This window comes from Bradysia coprophila (assembly GCF_014529535.1).
Source record: "Bradysia coprophila strain Holo2 chromosome IV unlocalized genomic scaffold, BU_Bcop_v1 contig_81, whole genome shotgun sequence".
Taxonomy (NCBI): domain Eukaryota; kingdom Metazoa; phylum Arthropoda; class Insecta; order Diptera; family Sciaridae; genus Bradysia; species Bradysia coprophila.
This window is the reverse complement of record NW_023503375.1, coordinates 5,766,499-5,786,024: the sequence shown is the minus strand read 5'-3', so window position 1 is coordinate 5,786,024 and position 19,526 is coordinate 5,766,499. Positions and strand designations below refer to the sequence as shown.

General features: G+C 37.3%; 2 protein-coding genes across 8 annotated transcripts; one reads left to right on the top strand and one right to left on the bottom strand.

Moving 5' to 3' along the window:
* Positions 1-576: 576 nt before the first annotated feature.
* On the bottom strand, positions 577-5,799 carry LOC119072303 (transmembrane protein 64). The gene is made up of 5 exons (XM_037177489.1): positions 5,518-5,799; positions 4,014-4,485; positions 3,828-3,951; positions 1,172-1,333; positions 577-1,091 (listed from the first exon to the last, which is right to left on the bottom strand). Exons 2-5 carry the CDS (start codon positions 4,448-4,450, stop codon positions 975-977), a joined length of 840 nt encoding a protein of 279 aa, XP_037033384.1. The 5' UTR covers positions 4,451-4,485; positions 5,518-5,799; the 3' UTR covers positions 577-974.
* A 1,834-nt stretch (positions 5,800-7,633) lies between these two features.
* LOC119072299 (lissencephaly-1 homolog) lies at positions 7,634-18,950 on the top strand. Of its 7 annotated transcripts, XM_037177484.1 has the most exons (10): positions 7,639-7,684; positions 7,759-7,803; positions 13,507-13,642; positions 15,043-15,343; positions 15,422-15,578; positions 15,661-15,838; positions 15,902-16,037; positions 16,106-16,261; positions 16,327-16,522; positions 18,524-18,950. In XM_037177484.1, exons 3-10 carry the CDS (start codon positions 13,605-13,607, stop codon positions 18,595-18,597), a joined length of 1,236 nt encoding a protein of 411 aa, XP_037033379.1. In that variant the 5' UTR covers positions 7,639-7,684; positions 7,759-7,803; positions 13,507-13,604; the 3' UTR covers positions 18,598-18,950. The 7 variants fall into 7 exon arrangements, with proteins under 7 accessions (XP_037033378.1, XP_037033379.1, XP_037033377.1 ...); XM_037177483.1 differs by having other exon boundaries at positions 7,634-7,803; XM_037177482.1 differs by lacking the exon at positions 7,759-7,803 and having other exon boundaries at positions 7,642-7,684.
* The last annotated feature ends 576 nt before the right edge of the window (positions 18,951-19,526 follow it).

Genomic DNA, 19,526 nt, shown 5'->3' with positions numbered 1-19,526 from the left:
GAATTTAATTTTGATGACAGCACTGGAAAAGCCGTTAAGTAATTTATGAATCATCCACAAATTGAAAATTGGTCCTGACTGAAGTATCTCAAGAAGCGGTGTGTTTCTGGAGAAATGGCGAGTAGTTGACGTTTCTTCGGGGAGTTATCGTTTCTTTACATTTCAAGACATTTCCTTCTATAAAAGCTTTAAGAGGCGAAGAATCGTGGAAAAGAAACGGCGACTTCCCGAAGAAATATGGACTATTCGTGATTTCTTAATTTCTTTAGGAATTCGCTGTTTCTTTAACACCATTCTCTCGGTAGCCCAAGGTGCCGTGGATTCCACGGCACCAAATGGTCCAATTAAAAATAAAGCTGATATCGAAAGTGTGTTTGCGTCTACAATGTTGATTGATTCAAATACATTCAAAAGCTCCGTGGACAGGGAATGTTTATGGGAAAACATTGTCCTTTTGCACAATTCGGAAAAACATGATAAAATTTGGGAAAATATTTTCCCGAAAATAGTTGATGGTCTATGACGGTCATGAACTCAGAAAAGAAAACTCCGACGACGTTAGTAAATGATTAATTGTTTTTTTGCTGTAATCTTTTATTGAACAACAATAAAATTGTTAAAAGTTTTGTTAATTTCTTCTCCTAAAATAAATAATTTTTTTTCTTTTTTTTGTAAAATAATTCCAATTCTTACGCTTATCTTAATAAATATCGGTAGACAAAATATCAGTTGTTTGTTTGGAAGTATTCATTCGAGAATTCGTTTGTTAAATGCAACAAGAACAAAAAAAATCAAAAATTATTTACAAAATACATTGCTCAATCTAACACTTAATTGCTATCAGATTTCATTTGAACCCCTCCCCCTTACATTTATAATGATACGCACACATTTTACCCCGTTTGTTTTTCCCAATTTTCTTCTTCTTCTTCTTCTTCGTTTTAAACTTTGAACCAAACAAAAAATTATTAAATTTATTGCACCTCGACAATAACTTTAAAATTATTATCAATTTCCACCAGCAGAGCATCGGAAAGCTCTTTTCTCGCCTTGTGTACCACCCACACCATCAAAATCAAACCAATGCAAACCTATCCACGTATAAGTATATTATGAGGACGCAAAGGGTTAGACATTAATGTTTCTATTAAAATTGAAATCAAATCATTACCTGAACGGCAAAAATTGCATAACTGGTCATGGCTGTACTGTGATTGTTTAATACATCGTGCATGGATCGCAATGACGAACCAATGTAAACGTTAATCGCTTGAGCAGGAAATAGACCGATCAATGTGGCCGAATAGTAGTCCTTCGGATGAACATTACTCACCTGGTTGATTGAGAAAGGAAAAATTTAATTTAATGAATGTTGGGAGTCATTCAGTGTTTAGTTGGTGCAGGTATTTTCTGCATTCCCAATTGTCAGCAGGGAAATTCAATATCGCCCAGAAAACGATAGTATCACTATCTGGGCGAATGAATTGCCCATAAATTATCAGACACAATTTTGTAGACGATATTATCATCTTCTTGGTAATTTTATCATCTTCTTGGCGATACTTATGGCACTGGGCGTTAAAAGTCGTAATTTAGGTCTTATCATTTGGAGCCACTTGGAACCAACACTGAAGTTAATGCAAATGTGCGGTCAATGCGAATTTAGTCTCGATATGTTGCACACATATTGCATTCGTTTTTGCGTCAAGTTGCAGCTAGTTGTGAGGTGAATTTGATTCAATACAAACTTAACAGGTGCAACAACCTTAGTCATCAGAAAATATGGCAATGGTAACATTACAAAATTGAATTCACCTAAAAGTCGGGATCCGTAATTTCTCTGAATCGTTGAGGATTTGCATTACCTCATGTGTCTTTTCTCCAAATTCTTGAAAATTCTCAAAATTGTAAAATTAAAGAATTTTAAAGAATTTTAAAGAATTTTCGAGAATTTAAATTCATGAAATTATTGCGAAGTCTCGAAAATTCTCCAAATTGTAAATAGGTTCTGACTGAAGTAAGCGGTGATGTGTTTCTGGAGAAATGTTTCTTAGGAAAGTTAACATTTTAGAAAGAAATCTACTTCCGAAAAAAGATTAAAGAGTTGAAGAATGGCAGAGACGAAACGACGACTTCCCCGAGGGTCCATCGACTTCCAGGGCTCATTTGGATTTTGGGATTATTTCACAGTAAGTTCCCTCTCGGACTTCCCGTAGAAACGTCGACTCCTCGTCATTTCTTTACAGAAATTCATTAAAACTCATGTCATATCGTCGAATGTTTAGTGATAGCATCCCGATAGAATCGAGCAAAACTTTGGCTCAGTTGCGATTAGTCGTGAATTTTGGTGTTATTTCCAGGTATCGGGGAATCAAAACACGGTGCCAAAAGAATGCACTTTTAAACTACGTAAAATGTGAACTCTCACACGCACGTTTATTGCTGTAAATGCTTGTCATCGACTTAATGACTCCTTTTACAAAATTTTGGCAGCGAAAAATCTCTTATGCGAGTTCACCTTTTACGTAGTTGAAAAATCCGTGTGCTAAATTACCCCACGCCGATTTCCCCTAAGGCACGTAACAGGTCAAGTCTGAAACATGAGCTTAGGACATGAAACCTGATTGGACCTGACCCTGATCTGATAGATTTTGACCTGATGTGATATGACGTGACGTAAGCATGAAAATCGAAAGCCTAACCAGACCTGTTTCATCAATTATTATAACAATGTCTTGACAATTTATGCAAATATGACTCATGAAACAACGGAACGAAAAACCATGGTGAGATGCGGGAAAACAGGAAAAGTACGAAAATATACAGTTTTGATTGCTTTTTCGCTGGAAAAACTCGATTAAACAAAATATTTTGTTTCGTCACGACAATTCCGATTGATTTCGAAGGCTGGTTAGTTGGATGAGGTAACATCTGACTGTATGTGAACGGAAGGTCATATGTCAGGTGTACAACTAACCAGATAGTGTTTATGGAGAGGAGGTCCAGAAAAGGGCTTCTTCAGACGTTTTTTACTGACGAAATCTTTGTCTCGTCAATATCTTTCATTTGACATATCGCACACAATTTTTGAGCGAAAACACCCCGATATGAAAAACTAGTGAACAGCAGGCAAAACAAGCATTTCTCTGGTTGTTTTCGCTCAAAAATGGTGTGTGATATGTCAAATGAAAGGTATTGACGAGATGAATATCTAAATTTGGAAAAATCGAGTTGGTCGGTAAGTAGTTATAGGCGACAAAGCGAATTTTCCTACTTCACCTGTTTTCCCGCACCTCCCGGTTTTAGAAGTCTACGGCAACGAAAACTAACAAGAGCTATGAAAATGAATCAGGTGTTTGAGATTCCTCATCCAGCCAATTACAGCTTTTTGCTCTCAACTGATCCAACAGTTGGTTGAGCACGAGCTGCACATAGTGATTAGTTCATTCATACATGCGTAAGACAACCAGTTTGCCTCTCCGCAGAAGGAACAAAAATTCAATTGGAGATGCATTAGGTCAATTTTCAGATATTGCAGCCATGGCGCAATGTGAATTAGTTTAGATAGACGTTCTACAAGACGTGCAGAAAGGGTTTTCTGATTGCTTTCCAAGGGCTTTAACGGATTCTAAAGGATTTTTTTTGACTTTTCTTTTTTTCTGAGTCTTACGACTTTTCAGAATTGCTACCAGCAATGTTGTTCCATACCAGAGCATAGAAAATTACCAAAACCAAACAACCACTATGCAACAACCGAATCTGATGATCCGGCTACTAGCGGTACTAGTACCAGTATTGCCTTCCCTGGAATCAACACTTGCACTTACCCCAAAGATTGTATTTTGTAGTCCAAATGGAATCGGTGTCAGTCTCGCTAACAGAACAATTTTGAATGCTCTAGGTCCGCCTATCACTCTCAAAATTGCCTTGCCAGTGTCATTCTTAAGTAGTCTGCCAAAAGAAACAAAAAGAACATTAAAATCGATCATTGGACAACTCCGAATTTCACTCACTTCTGCAACGGCAATTTACTCTGCATACTCTTAATTGTCACATGCGCTATACCAGCGCCGAGATTCGCACCCAAAACAACGGTCAACAAACCTTTGGCAAAGCCGAACAGGTAGCCACTGGTTATGATCAATATCAAATAGCCGATCGGAAACGGTGGCGGGAAACTGACGATCGTAAACAGAAATATGAAGCAAACGAATATCAGCCATGGATTTTGGACTTCGATCCATGACAGCAGTGACCGTAAATAGCCCTTGCTCAGGTAATACAATCCGAGGATGATTGTCAACGCAACTATTGGTATGAGCAGTTTGGGGCACGGTGGCTGGCGAATGACCGGATATTTTGTTGTTAGTTTGCTGGTGAAACGGAAGCAGCTACAAATGCACGGCGATTTCGGTGTTGAAATGAATGGACCACTTTCGAGTGATGTCATTGTGTATTATATGCGCGGGCAGTGTGTTGGAAGAGCTGAAAAGTAAAAAAAGAAAATAAAATCGGTCGTCAGTGGATCGGGTAATTAGTTGCCTTTAGGGCTCGGAACAGGTCAGGTTTACCTGAACGTGACCTGGATTTACCTAAAGCCTGTTATGACCTGAACCTGAATTGATCTGAAACCTGAATATGGTGATCAGGTTAGACCTGACCTGAAACCTGACAGAAATTCAGGTTCAGGTCACGTTTCTTCAAAAATAGAAACCGGACCTAAAGTTTCATGCAAAGACATTTTTGGTTAATTACTGAGAGATGGCAAGAATATCGGGACGCATAGATTAGGTCTGCTACTTCATTTATTCATTGTTTTTGCAGTCTTCGTTGTCGACTCAACCGATGTTGTGCTGAATATAGGTTGAAAATGGAACCTCTCGCACATCTCGCACGAAATTTAATTTTAAATTTTCCGGTCGTCAAGTAATTTAACGTTAAAAATGTTTCACATCTTCGGAGCAGATGTGTGCTGATTTCGGTGTTGATTCAATTACAATTTTACGTCACGTTTGAACGATCGATTTGCGGAACACTTTATTGCCTCAATAACAAATTGACGATCAAAATTGAGCGAATACAATTCCGTGTTTACCCTTTTCGTCTCATACGTAATAGTCATTTGTGTACCTGTTTTGGACGATTGATTTTAGGCAATTTCGCGGATTGTAGGCCGAACGAAGTGAGGCTTACAAGCGAAAGTGCCTTAAATCAACCGTCCCAAACAGGTGCACATGTGAGTTTTCATGCAGAGGGCCGGAAACCCGAGAAAATTCGAAAAATTGCCCTCATTTTCGGCCCCGAAGCATGAAAATGTTTTCGCCTAATTTACGAATTGTCCATTCATGTATATAGAATTACCGATATGCGGAAAAACTCCATTCACACAAACATGCTAAATGGTAATTCGTATTCAATAAGAGAGAAATACCTGCACACACTGGTGTGTACATAGATTCTAATGCGGAATTCTTAAATAATTTTCGTGTTATCCAAAAAAGAAGAAGAGTCAATTACCTTTCAAGTGGTTTTGAATTTCCTCGCAAAAATTAAAAAGCCAAAACCTACATTCGACTCTTAATTTTTTATTAAAACATTTCGGATACGTTGGTATATCGACACGTTTTCAATTTAATTCAATTAACTTCACTGCATTTTGTTTGGACATTTTCGTTCGAAATACATAATTCTTTTTTGCACTGTATACCTACTGTTGATTTACTTACTACTAGAATTTATTACAAAAAAACCGTGTCAAAATAATCATCTTGTTATTTCCATCATCATCGCACGCACACAGTCACACAAAGATACTTTTGACGTTACCCAGCTGATAAATTCAATTTTTCAGCTGGTGTACAGGGTGGGCAGCTGTCAATTTGACGGTATGAAAAACAAGCGCGGGGGGTTTTTAACAGTGTTATGTAGAGAGATTTTAACTTGTCTTGAGGAATATGTCAAAATATATACAGCGATAAAAGAGAGTCGAAATTTTGACATATTACCCATCGAGATCAGTTGAATCAACTGGCTTTTTCCCCTTTTTACATACAAATTTTAACATATCACCCATCGAAATCAGTTAAATTAACTGGTTTTTTCCCTGTTTTTACGCTCTTTTAAAAAATTCAATGACAAGTACCTCAAGGCAAATGTCTTTGGTTTTCTCGCTCTGATCACAACAAACTATACGGTGGTTAAGTAGAGGAAATATAACTGATCTCGGGGTATAGCTGTCACAATAAAGTGAGCTGAAAATTTGAATTTGCATGGCAGTATGTTTTCATGTCAAAACAATTTTAAGTTTTCTTCGTTTTAATTGCATGTAGATGTAGTGTGTTTGACTTCAAAACAATTAAATAGTAAACTATAATCTTTCATTCGGTTGAATTTGTCTTTCCCAAATTTTAATTTAATTTTGTTTGCAAAATACAAAACAAATTCAAATTTTGCCTCCTGTTTTGACAGCTATACACCGAGATCACTTACACTTAATTGGTCAAAAAACTCTCTGCTTAAACACTGTATAGACTGTTATGATTAGAACGTGAGAACCAAAGATCAGTTAATTATAACTTGTCTTGGGATACTTGCATTTTTACTCACAATTTTTGGCACATCCATCAAGGCAAGTTGAAATAATTATATTTCCTCCTCTTTCATCATAATAGTGTAAGAGAGCAGCTAATTTAACTGATCTTGATGGTTGATATGTCAAAATTTCCAATTGCCAATAACAGTTCTTTCAAATGTCCTTGCTCATAGTTTAAACACGAAACGCACTTCACTCCGTTTAGACACGGTTTTCAAACAAACAAACAATGAAAAAGAATAACAATGCATCTGAACAGCGAAAGAACATGTTCAAAACTCGCTCGTTTAATCGATCTTTAGGTTTCTTCCAGGGTGAAATGAAATGTCAAACCGTCATCCATATAGCCATAACCTGAACACTATTAACAATGTAAGGTAATTTATCGTAGTTCGTGCTATTTGAGCATTGATAACGTGGAAAGTGTTGTTGGAATTGGCTTAGACTGAGTGTCAACTTGAAGTATGTTTAATTAATTAACGATTAAATCAATAATTTCATGAAAAAGATTTAATAATTAAGAGCAACTTATATTCTATTGATGATGCAGCTTCGTGCTATGCTGATCGCGGTTCGTGCTTTTGTATGAATCTTACTTCGTGCTACCATACAAAAGTCATAGCACGAAACTAGATACATCGAATCAAACTTCGTGCTATCAAATTTTTTGCATGAAAATTCCCATAAGCGAACCAAGATCATTTTTTGATAGCACGGACCCAGATAAGTTACCTTAATTGTCAAAATAACAAAGAATATTTTTGTGGTCATGGTTCTATGGATCAAGGCTGTATACTTTGGGGAGGTCACGCAGTACAGATACGCGGGTTACACACCACAGTTGATGATAAAATGGCCGATTTCATACAAAAATTCACCTACTCTGATGATTCTCGTCATTTTTGTTGATGTGGTGAATTTTTTGTATATGTTTCAGTTGAACTTTTTTCATAAAACGATTTTCTTTAAAAACGAAACAATTTCGGCTGGGACAAACAAATTTCAAATTTGCCAACGTTCAATTTTTTTTTTGTGTAACACACAGTGTTGATCGAGAGTTCTGCACGACAAGAAACAACTGGAAACGGACCTGTGAGTTGTGTGTGAGCGAAAAGAATCGAAGTGTATATTTTGCTAATATTTTTTTTTCTAATCAATTAAAAAAGGCAACTTAATTGTGAATTAAATCAAAAAGAAGAAATAATTTTGTTGTAAGTACAACCAACGAGCAGCCAGCAGCTGTACATTTCGTTTATTGTTACATGTGAATTGTGTACGAATGGAAAGAAATGTTTTTCGAAAGAAAAATTCTGTGTGAAATGCCAATCAAAAATTGAAAAGATGGCCGTAACAAAAAAAAAATCTAACTCGGAGAGAAAGCTTTTTTTGGTTTGAATATTTTGATTGCTGTGGGTTATCTATAAATCTATAATTCAAGTGCAATGCATGTCTGGCGTTCTATTCTAACTATTCCAACTAAATGACTGTGAATTTACGAATTTTCGCATTCGCATTTTTCCTAGAAGTGTCGCTAAAAGATCAGTGGATTTGTCGCGCTTTTCCATTTTTTTTCTCACCTAATATTGATTTGTCTGTGGTTCATTGTTGTTATACAATATGATGGTTGGTCTGTGATGTACGTTTTTTTTTGTCTACCGTGATTTGAATAATAGTCCAAGAATAGACACTGATGGTTACAAAATCAGTTTATTTACTCTGTTGTATACCATACATTTTCGTGAGTGTATCTGTAAGTTATTATCCTCTTGAGATTTTTGTTGTAAAATCATAAATTCTATTAAAAAAAAACCACTTCGTAACCTGTCAAACAGTCGAAACTCGAAATTCACTGCATAAATTTCGTGTGTTTTGTTTAGACAGTATGATCACATATATTACGAAGTATGCGATTACGAATGATTGGAATTAGTCATAGCTAATCCGTAAATGAGATTTAGTTTTACAGCAAGCAAACGAACCAAAACTGTTGGCTTACGTACGTTGGTATGTCGACACACAATAAATGCATAATAGAGTGGCATGAGTCTGTGAGAGATTCTCATTGAACAATTAAAACAAAACAAAAAAAATTCTCATTTCGTGTTGTGATAATCTTTGAACTTTATTAAAAGCCTAAACACGACATGTGAGGTAAATAATCTCAGACGATTGAACTTTAATGCTAAATGAAAATGAAAACAAAGATCAATTGCAGGACTGAGAAATTATGGTCGGAATTCAGTATCAAAGTAATTCGAAATTCATTGTCTTGAATCAACGTTGCTTGAATGAAAGATTCCTTTGAGTGATTTATTCCCGAGCTAACTTTGAACCATTGAGTGGGACTTTAATTCCGATCATATATTACGTACATTCAACAGTCAAATTCTATGCTAATTGCCTAGCCTAGTTCGAAACTAAATTTTATCGGTGAATGCATGTCATTTTCCATGAACTGTTCATTAGGCCGAAAACACACGAGCAATTATGCGTTGATGGGAACGACAATATTTTGGATTTTCCATTGTTCAGTCTGTGGTGATTATCGGATTACAATGGCAAACGCAGCATCATTGTCAATTCCAACAACGCACAGCTTATCCGAAGTCTGCGTTGTCACACAAATTCGTTGATGATGTCTCACAGACATGTAAAGTATGCTTTAATGCCCAATGGCATTAGCTTCGCAAGAAGTGTTGTTCAGCCTATCGGACCACAAAACCCTTTTTACAGAGGAAAGTAAGAATGCCCACTACAGACTCACAATAAAACCAAGCTATGACGGTTGCGCAAGGTGCACGCAACGAACCTTAATCAAACATATGGATGCATTCTCGAAATGTTTGAAATCAATCAGGTGGACAAGGTTACACAAAAATTTTTAGATTTTCAACCGCACCATTTGATTCAGCGGAATCCGCGGCACCTACGGCTGCAGAGAGTGATGTAGAAGTGAATCGGGTTACAATCGGCAGTGGTTGAAATTCTAATTACAATATTACAAAACAAATGGTTCCATGGATGCAAGGGAAGCTGGTGGCGACTCGTTGAAGTTCAGAGATTTTTATTTTCGGAAGATCTTTACGTCGGGAATCATGCGAAATATATATTCTTATTGGTCTTACAGATAGAGAGTCATGATAATAAAGTGCAGTTGAATTGCATGCATTCTTTGAACATCGTTCTAAAAAAATCCACTTTTGTAATTCGTCGCAGACATGGTCTTCAGTCTCCTGGACTAATTAGAAAATGTATTTCGCAGGACACCCGACGTTGACGACTTTCCAAAATAGTCATTTCTGAACGTCGCTGAGTCTCCACCAGGTCCACTTGCATCCATGGAATCATTTTTTTTTTGTACCATTGCTATCAGTATTTGAACCACTACCGATTGCAATCCAAATCATTTCCCCGACTACTCAATCTGTCGCCGTATGTGTAGTGGATTCCACTGCACCAAATGGTGTGAGGTGCGATGGAAAGTCAACAAATTTTGTGCAACCTTTTCGAGGACTCCAATCCGATTTATAATACTGGAAAGGGCAATCAAATATCAGCCGAAATTTGCTTCAGCGGATATTCAGGTTTATACGGTTCTACCACTACCACTCGTATACTGTTAAATCTGTATAAAAGCACTCTCATTATTGTTTGGACTAGTGAACCAGCTGAAGCAAACTTAGACTGAAATTTGATTGCCCTAAATACCATTTATGGAACACAATGAAAGTTGAAAAGCTTAATTTCCATTCTATTGCGATAAGTCCGACGTCTCATTAATTTTAGCCTCAAACTCGAAGAATTAATTGAATATTTCGTTTTGTTATCTTTGAATACGACATTGAACAGACATTCGGTCGCTATCAATTAGAACACCTCGGTGGCGTGTAGCAACACTTAAATGCCGCTACTGATATATTTATGCCAATTAACACAGGTTTCTGTTTAAAATAAAAAACCTCGGAACTTTAGTCATCAAAAATTTGTTTTTCTTAAAGGAACGCTTCTCCGAACGAAATTTGCATTAATTCTGACTAATCCGATTCGCAGCAATGTCTTCACTAAGAATCAAATTGATTGTTAATGCAACGAGCTGCAAAGAACATATTTCTAGTCCGACGCACGTACACACGATTATTTCAAATGAAATGAAACCCTCAATAGAACGGTTCGCCTTTAATACATCTATCGCTACCCCTGTGCTCTAATCGTATTGATTTTTCCAACCAAATTCCTCCATAAATTCATCATAAAACATGTTCACCGGGCATGCGCCCGGAATGGAATATTTCGTTTCGATGAGCTCATAAATGCCATTTTCACCGTGTCGTCGCGAGCTTTTCATTCGCAATCAACCATTTGAAGAAATATCAATTTATTGAACGAACAGAGCCAGCAGCAAACTAAAAAACGAATTTTTGTGAAAGCTTAGCCAAACGCACTTGTTTCATCGGGGTTTATCTATTCGAAAAGTATTCGCACTTCGAGTGATTCAATTACCGAAAGAAAGAAAAATAATCGAAGACCCGTCGTAGTGTTTTATACACCGAAAATCTCATTAGATTTCAACGGAATTTACACATTCAAATCGAATTAAATCATTGAAACTCTGACCGATTAATCCGAAGACAAAAAAGAACTTGTTTTCGGTGTTGTATTACGTCGGTAAGTGTGGTGACTGAGTACGTTGTGTGTTGTGTGATTTCAAAGGTTTTTTTCTTCTTCATTTTCTATAAGTTTTTCTCAAAGCATTGCTTGAGCTTCGTAGCCAGAGCTTCGTATCTAATTGCTCTTCTAACATTATTGTTCAATTCATTGCGGTTTGTCGTCACTTCATCAAAGAGAAAAAACGAATTGTGTGTCGTGTGTCTACTGTGTGCATTCACTGTTCGTGACCTACGTACGAATTGTATGTTGTAGGTGTCTTTACAGTGCTCATGCCGTTTCGGTATCGATTTTTTTTTCTTCTTCGTCTTCTGTGTACAACAAACTTTTCTTCTTTTGGGTGGACAGATATATTTCGGCTGAAGGACTTGACATTCTCGTGCTGGCTTTTGATCGAAAATTTTATTCCGATTTGTGTGCCAAATTGCGTTTCGTGTTTCGTGCAGACAGTTTACCTGTTTTTGATTTTCTGTTTTATGAAGTCGATGATGTGACGTTCGTGAAAAATGGTGGTGAACGGTTGTGAAGGGTAGTAAAAATAGACGTTAAACGAATGGCGTTCAATTTTTATCTTTCCGTTTTATTTATGATGTTTATACGGTAAACGTTTTGCCATTAGCGACGCTCTAATCGATTGTTGTGTGGTATATGGAATGGATTGTGTTTGGTTGGTCGTGTTGATATTTAATTAACTTTCGAATGGAACATCTGTTACATTTAGATGTTCGCGGTTGCATATACATTAGAATGTTAGTTTAATTAAGTCGAAATTCGTATCTCCACTTGAATTATAATGGACGGGCGGTGCATATTAAATGAATCCACATTTTGCTTTTCCGATTCGTAGAGCCGAGTGGAAAAAAAATTAATGAAAATATGTCCGTGACAGTCTACACCCCGCACTCCCACTGAAAATACAATATAAAGCGACAATGGTGGCCGTGACGTACAATGCAATGTCTCGGCATCCATCTCCCGTTGAGACACTTACTGGGCCATTAAGGTTGAATGTGGAAAATGTTTTGTGTTAATTCATCCCATCCCACCACATCCAATCAGGCGTGATTGCGACATTCACAAATAATAAATTTAGACTTAAAACAGGTGAATGCGGGCGATTGACGAAGGGCCTTTATGTTATAGCCGTTTTCGAAATGTGTTGCCTGTGGTTTCCTAGGAGCTTTTTCGAGCCAGTCCAACCCTGGCTTAAAATATTTCGCATGCATCAGTCCGTCATATACAGATCGAAACATATGGTTGCCAGTTTGGTCTACTGGAAAATTTTCTTTTGGACAGGTCCTAACGATACGGCCATGCAACATACACAAACTTTGTGCAAAAGAGATGCACGATTTCGTGGGAGAATTTCTCTCAAAATCTTGTCTCTTTTGTAGTAAGCTTTATGCGTTGGTAGGGCAGGATTGTAAGGCTTACAATGCTATATCTCAGTTGGCCTAAATTTTTGTACAAAACAATAACATTTTAATTGACTGACAAGCTGTCACGCCTTTCGTTTCTCAACAAAAAATTTATTTCTTATTTGGCATCAATACCTTCCTCATACCTTCCTTCCTCATCAATTCTACATAGAAAACTAAGGTATACCTAGTCCTCAGGTCTTCTTATTGCTTAGTAACAATATGGCATTGACTTCAAACCGCGGCTAGATGATGGATTGTTACAAATGTGTAGTCTGTGTTGTTGTCGGCATAAGCAACTACTAAATTTTGTGTTGCTTGTGTTGCAGTTTGGTGAATCAACAAGCACACCAGAGTCGAAATAAAGTTTCTTCTGTTACATGCATAAAGGACGTCCACAATTCAGTGTTGACAGACATAGTTAGAACTCGAAAAGTATGTGTTTTGGGAAGTTCCCTACTTAGATGTAGTATTTGGGAGGATCGGTCATATATTCGACACCCCAAAATGGACTTATCAACGATTTAACACAAGTATGGCAACACTGAAATGAGGATGTCATTTATGGATCATCAGCCCGATTTGTTTTTTCTGGAATTCTGAACGTTGTGTGACGTCTTTGCCTCATCTGGTCTCTCGATTTCGATTTTTTCAAACAAATTTTGACAGGCGAACTTTATTATTGGGATGGGATGGGACGTATAGGTGACATGAGTGTCCTTTTTGTGTGGACGTTTTGCTGAATGCGCAATTCATTTTTTTTACTCTTTAAATTAATTGTTTTTGTTGTCACCCAATTAATCGATTTTTGTTTTCCTTTTATTTTTTCAGATGAATATACTACATTGACATCTGCGAGACGAGAGTATTTGTGCATTTTCTTCGGGAAAAACAACCAATTTACTATTCAACTGTTTTAATAAAAGAACATGAAAATGGTATTATCTCAGCGGCAACGCGAGGAACTGTAAGTATCACAAAATATTTGATAGGCCAGTGCCGCACGACACTTTGAGTACTTTATAAGGCCACGGCTCGAAACCTATGACAAGTTGAAAATTCGAAAACTTGGCTTGGCACACCACATCCACCAATGACTATTTTTAAAAATTTCATTCATTTTATTCGGCTCGAGTGCTTTCATTTTGACCGCAATTTGGATTTCCTACTCTCGTTCTAGCCCTTCTAGCTCTAGATAACAGAAGTCGTAGAACACATGTTTTTCGTGTCTGGTAATAAAGCAATTTGTCATAGGTTTCAAGCCGTGGCCTCAAAGTGCCGTGTCTTATAGGAACGAGTAATTCTCGGCGTCATCATCTTTCTTTTATGACTCTTGTTAATGCTAATTCCATTTAAATTTTGTTTAAATAAGTGATTTAGCCATGTAGATTTCGTCAGTCTTTTCCGACGACTTGTCGGCTCTTATACCTTATCTGTCCTACTCTACGGGATAGCTTAGTGGTTACGTACTAGCCGTCCACCAAAATGATTCGGGCTCGAATCCTGTGTCAGACAATTCCGCATGGAATTTTTCTTGCGATTAAATCGCTTTGACAACGTCCTAAAATTATGTGGGTTTGTTTCCTGAAGTTCACTCAAGCTTTATAATTTGTGTAGTTGCAGTGTGTTTGGTGGCTGCAACGATGTACACTGAATGACTCGTATGACCTAACCCAAATACGATGATATTGTGTGCGTATGTCTAGCCTACATTTAGGCGAGATAACGACTCGCACACAACTTTCCCTCATACTTTGAGGCGTGGTTGGGAAGCCACGTTGAACCGACTGCATTTGTCCATCCAGTCCATCCATCCAGACAAACAGTCCATCCCAATCATTGAAATTCAGAAGAAATGTCTAAAAAATTGGATTCTCGAGTCTAGACGTCAAACAACCTACGACGAAAAGCGTTCGATATGTTGCACAACAGAGTCCCACGTCAGAGGCCAAAGGTAGCTTGAACTATTGGCTAGTGTGACCCTTTGTACCAAGCCATTTGTTTGCACTGAATGCCTTATGCCTAAAGTTGTTTCAACTTTTATAAAACGAACGCTTCTGACGAGCTACCCGATCTATTTGTTATATTTTCCAGAAACCCTGTCTCTCTTTTCTAGTTTTTCATTCTCTTAGTGGACCTTCGATAACTTGAGCTACCCGATCTATTTGTTATATTTTCCAGAAACCCTGCCTCTCTTTTCTAGTTTTTCATTCTCTTAGTGGACCTTCGATAACTTGAAAAATTTTCGTGGAAATTTCATTCAATTTCGTCCAAAAACTAAGATTATCAGACTTGTCTCTTGAACCCCTCCAGTGACTGCCCACCGAACGATTACAATGTCATTTGAAATCAATTTCTCTCATTTAGCAACCAAGCGATTGCTGATTATTTGAGTACAAATAATTACTCAGAAGCATTGGAGGCGTTTCGCAAAGAAGCTGATTTGTCAACGGAAATCGAAAAGAAGTTCGGTGGATTGCTGGAAAAGAAATGGACGTCGGTCATTCGTTTACAGAAGAAAGTGATGGAATTGGAGACAAAATTGTCGGAGGTGGAGAAAGAGGTGATTGACGGTGCTCCAACAAAAACAAAACGTAGCCCCGCTGAATGGATTCCTCGTCCACCCGAAAAGTATTCGTTAAGCGGTCATCGAGCGACTATTACACGAGTTAGTTGAATTCAATGCTTTTGTTTGTCGATTAGAGAGCGTCCATGTAAACATTTCTCTCCCTCTCTCGTCGTACAGGTCGTCTTTCATCCTGTGTTTAGTTTAATGGTTTCGTCATCCGAGGATGGTACAATTAAGGTGTGGGACTTTGAAACAGGAGAATACGAACGAACACTAAAGGGACACACAGATTCTGTTCAAGATATAGCTTTCGATGCTCAAGGAAAAGTGCTAGGTAAACATCGGCCAGTTGCTTGAATTTCACGCACACACAACCCCGAAAACTAATCTTGCCGTTTCCCCCACATCGACTGTAGCATCATGCAGTGCAGACTTATCTATTAAGTTGTGGGACTTTCAACAGACTTTTGAATGTTTCAAAACAATGCATGGCCACGATCATAACGTATCATCTTTAGCATTCGTACCTGCTGGAGATTTCCTGCTAACAGCTTCGCGAGACAAAACTATCAAAGTTTGGGAAGTTGCTACTGGGTGAGTGTCACTTAAAATCCGAATCACTGGCAGCCGATTTAACCGTTTTCCATTGTGTAACAGTTACTGCGTTAAAACATACACCGGTCACAGGGATTGGGTCCGAATGGTACGAGTGCATCCGGATGGCAGTATGTTTGCAACAGGCTCAAATGACCATTCGATTAGAGTTTGGTATATTAATTCTAAGGAGTGCAAGGTGAGTGCGGCGAACCCACAGCCATCGACAAAAAAATAATCAATTTTTCTCACCAATCTCCCGTTCAGGTCGAACTAAGAGATCACGATCACACGGTCGAATGTATAGCCTGGGCACCAGACTCAGCATCAGCGTCGATCAACGAAGCGGCTGGTGTCGACAACAAAAAGGGAGCACATCAAGGACCGTTTTTGGCATCTGGCTCAAGGGATAAAACCATTCGCGTAAGTACCGGACAATGCACGAATATAATCCAGCGGATGACCAACGGAATTCATTCATCCCACAGATATGGGACGTGAGTGTTGGCGTGTGTTTAATCACATTAACGGGCCATGACAATTGGGTGCGAGGCATCGCCTTCCATCCAGGTGGTAAATACATGATATCGGCCAGTGATGATAAGACAATTCGAGTATGGGACTTGCATAACAAACGATGTATGAAGACGTTGTACGCTCATCAACACTTTTGCACGTCTATCGGTGAGTGGGGAAAATTGATTTTTTGAAATTTTTTCGTTTTATCGAAGGAAGGACAAGTGGGAAGGGCAGGGAAAATATCGCGTACTGTATAGTTTCAACGCCACCAATCTGTAACAAAAACCCTTTGTCAAGCTTCGGTGAATGAATGAAGGTTCCATCTCTTGTTGTTAGTGGATTTACAGATCTTCAGAGATTTTCAATTGATTTGGTCGGTTACCGCTCGGATATCAAATCTGTTACTTCTTTTGTTTGTCAGTCGAGTGAGGCACGGTTTCGCGGTCGGTGTGATTCACAAAGTAAAATTTTCCTTGAACAAAATGTCAAAACGCTGGTGCGAAATTCCATTTTTTGCTATATAAATCGAATAATCACTCGTCATACGCCCAGCCGCGAGATTCGTAGCAACCTGCAGCACTTCATAAGGTCGATTTCAAGTCTTCCTTAGAAGAAACATAGCTAACGCCGACCCGTACGAAACACCTATTCTTATCAAAAGCCTTTAATGTGAAACTCTTCATTTCTCTTACTTCATTTTCTTCTCTGCTGAAAAACTATTCTTCCTTTTAAATCACTTACATTATCCACTCTTTGCCTTGTTATCATATACAATTAAATTGCCGGAGGCAATATAGACAGCCCCGTACGAAGTCAAATTTCATAAATTCCTATTTAAACAGCTATATACCGCTATATTTACCTATATTTCACTGGAAATAAACATTTCACAGAGGAATATGCTATTATATAGCTCTATATGCCTGTATATAGCTCAATATAGCTGTATATAGGTATATATAGATGTCCAAAAATGGAATCCCTGAAACCCCTCACACTTAACACATTATTTCCATGTTAACAGAAACTCTCTAAGCATCATTTTTCCCACTTTATATCACTTTTAATAAAATCCAAGAGTTTTGAAACTTTCAAGAATTTTCGAAGATTTTGAGACTTTTAAGAATTTCTGGAATTTTTAATAATTTCGAGATATTCAAGAATTTGAAGAATTTTTATGAATTTTGAAATTGTCGAGAGTTATTGAGAATTTTAAGAGTCAATTTGCCAAAATTTTGAACAACTTAAAAACAAGACATCGGCGATTTTTGGAGGGTGTACAGTAATTGAATCAGGGGACCCTCCTGAGTCATTTGCAACAAAAGAAAATTCTCGAAATAATTATGTTTTCACGTCAGAAATCATGAAAAAATGGTCTGCACTAGGGTGACCAAAATAGTTTTTGTTGCATATTTACGTATTGTCGGTCTCCTGATTCAATTACTGTGCGCCCTCCAAAGATCGCCGATGGATTGTTGTCCTGTTTCATACAACTGGTTCGAAGTTTTGACAAATTGACTCTTAAGAATCTTCGTTGATTTCGAATTTTCGAGAATTTTGAAGATTTTGTGAATTTTGCAAGAATTTCGAGACATTTAACAAATTTAAAGAATTGTAACGAATTTCGACAATTTTTACGAATTTTGAGACTATCAAGAATCGATTTCATGAAAATGTGTCCTAACGTCAAGTCTCAACCAATGCTCAAAACGAAAATTTTCGAAAGTTTCCAAGCATTCAAGAATCACTTTCACGATGTCCTAACCCTAACGCTTAAATTTATGCTCCAATTCAAAGAATTTCAAAAATTTTCGAGACTTTCAAGAATTTTTGAAGAGTTCAAGATTTTCAAGAATTTTGGGAATTTTCAGGATTTCAAGAATTTTCAAGAATCTTGACCTTTAAGAATGAATTTCACGAAAATACGACCTGACGTCACGACTAATGCTCAAAAACAAAAACTGAAGAACATCCATTTGTCTTCTGAGAATAATGCAGCGTAGATTTCAAATCGTGGCCTAACGAACCGCTGTCTGCCTCTACATGTAAACTCTTAGCCTTCCCACATTGCTGTCAGCTTTTCTTTCCTTAGAAGAAGCATAAAATCAGTTTTTGTTTAGCTGTTGACGAGAGTACGAACGAACTAACCAAAGCGATTTTCCACAGATTTTCATCGGAATCTTCCTTATGTGATATCTGGCAGTGTCGATCTAACAGTAAAAGTTTGGGAGTGTCGTTAAGGGGCAATAGAACCGAGGAAAAGGAAAAAAACAACATCAAGAACACAAGTTTTAGAGACGTAGATTGTTTGCAAAGATTTTTTTTTCTTTTTTTTAATCCAATTTTTCCTTTGCTAAAAATTGTGGAACAAAACACAAAACTTGCCAATCAAATTTCGGAATATTCTTTTTTTTGTTTGATTTATATTGCGATGTGATTGAGCTTCTCTCAAAAACGGGACACACCGGGCGTAATATTGATGGAACGGATTATTATATTATATTCTTGTAATTGTTTTTATAGAAAAATTAAATTCTAGAAAAAAAGGAGGATGAAGAAATGAAACGGAGGTTAGATCCGAAGAATATTGAAAGTGGAAAAAAGTAAAAAAATAAAATTTATCCGACAAATCAGTGTGTCCGCGCTTGTTATATATAGATATTGTAATGTGGGGTGGATCCGGAATTGAGAATAAAAAAACAAAAATTATTTTTCCAGCCTTTTGTCCGCTGTCATCTGAATTATTGTTGTTGACGAATTGTATTAATTTCAATCCAGTCGATCGTTGTGATCCATTTTTCGATTAATTTTTTTTTTTCAATTAAAAGTTGAAGTCAAACGATCTGAATGGAAATGGACACGATGATGAGAACGCACGATTAAATTTTTTAACGGTTAAACTACGTACGCCTTGATGTCCGAAAAGCAAAACCCATTCAATGTTGCAATTTTAATTAAATTTTTTCGGGCATTTTATCATCATCAAATGCAATAATTTCTTTGTCAAACTCACACAAAAATATCGTATTCCTATAAGGTGTAATATGCGTAATTTATTAAACTCAAATGAATAGACAAATGTTTAACACAACACACCCACACTACACACACACCCACACATACATTTTAAAAGAAAACAAAAATATTGAACTTGAAGCTTAACATTGTT

Excerpts from the sequence above, each read along its gene's own strand:
- LOC119072303 (XM_037177489.1), bottom strand. The coding sequence starts at position 4,450 with ATGACATCACTCGAAAGTGGTCCATTCATTTCAACACCGAAATCGCCG. Across the intron at positions 1,334-3,827 it reads TACAAAATACAATCTTTGGG|GTGAGTAATGTTCATCCGAA; the intron begins GTAAGTGCAAGT and ends TCAATCAACCAG. Across the intron at positions 1,092-1,171 it reads ATGCAATTTTTGCCGTTCAG|GTTTGCATTGGTTTGATTTT; the intron begins GTAATGATTTGA and ends ATACGTGGATAG.
- LOC119072299 (XM_037177483.1), top strand. The coding sequence starts at position 13,605 with ATGAAAATGGTATTATCTCAGCGGCAACGCGAGGAACT. Across the intron at positions 15,579-15,660 it reads TGCTCAAGGAAAAGTGCTAG|CATCATGCAGTGCAGACTTA; the intron begins GTAAACATCGGC and ends CATCGACTGTAG. Across the intron at positions 16,523-18,523 it reads ACACTTTTGCACGTCTATCG|ATTTTCATCGGAATCTTCCT; the intron begins GTGAGTGGGGAA and ends GATTTTCCACAG.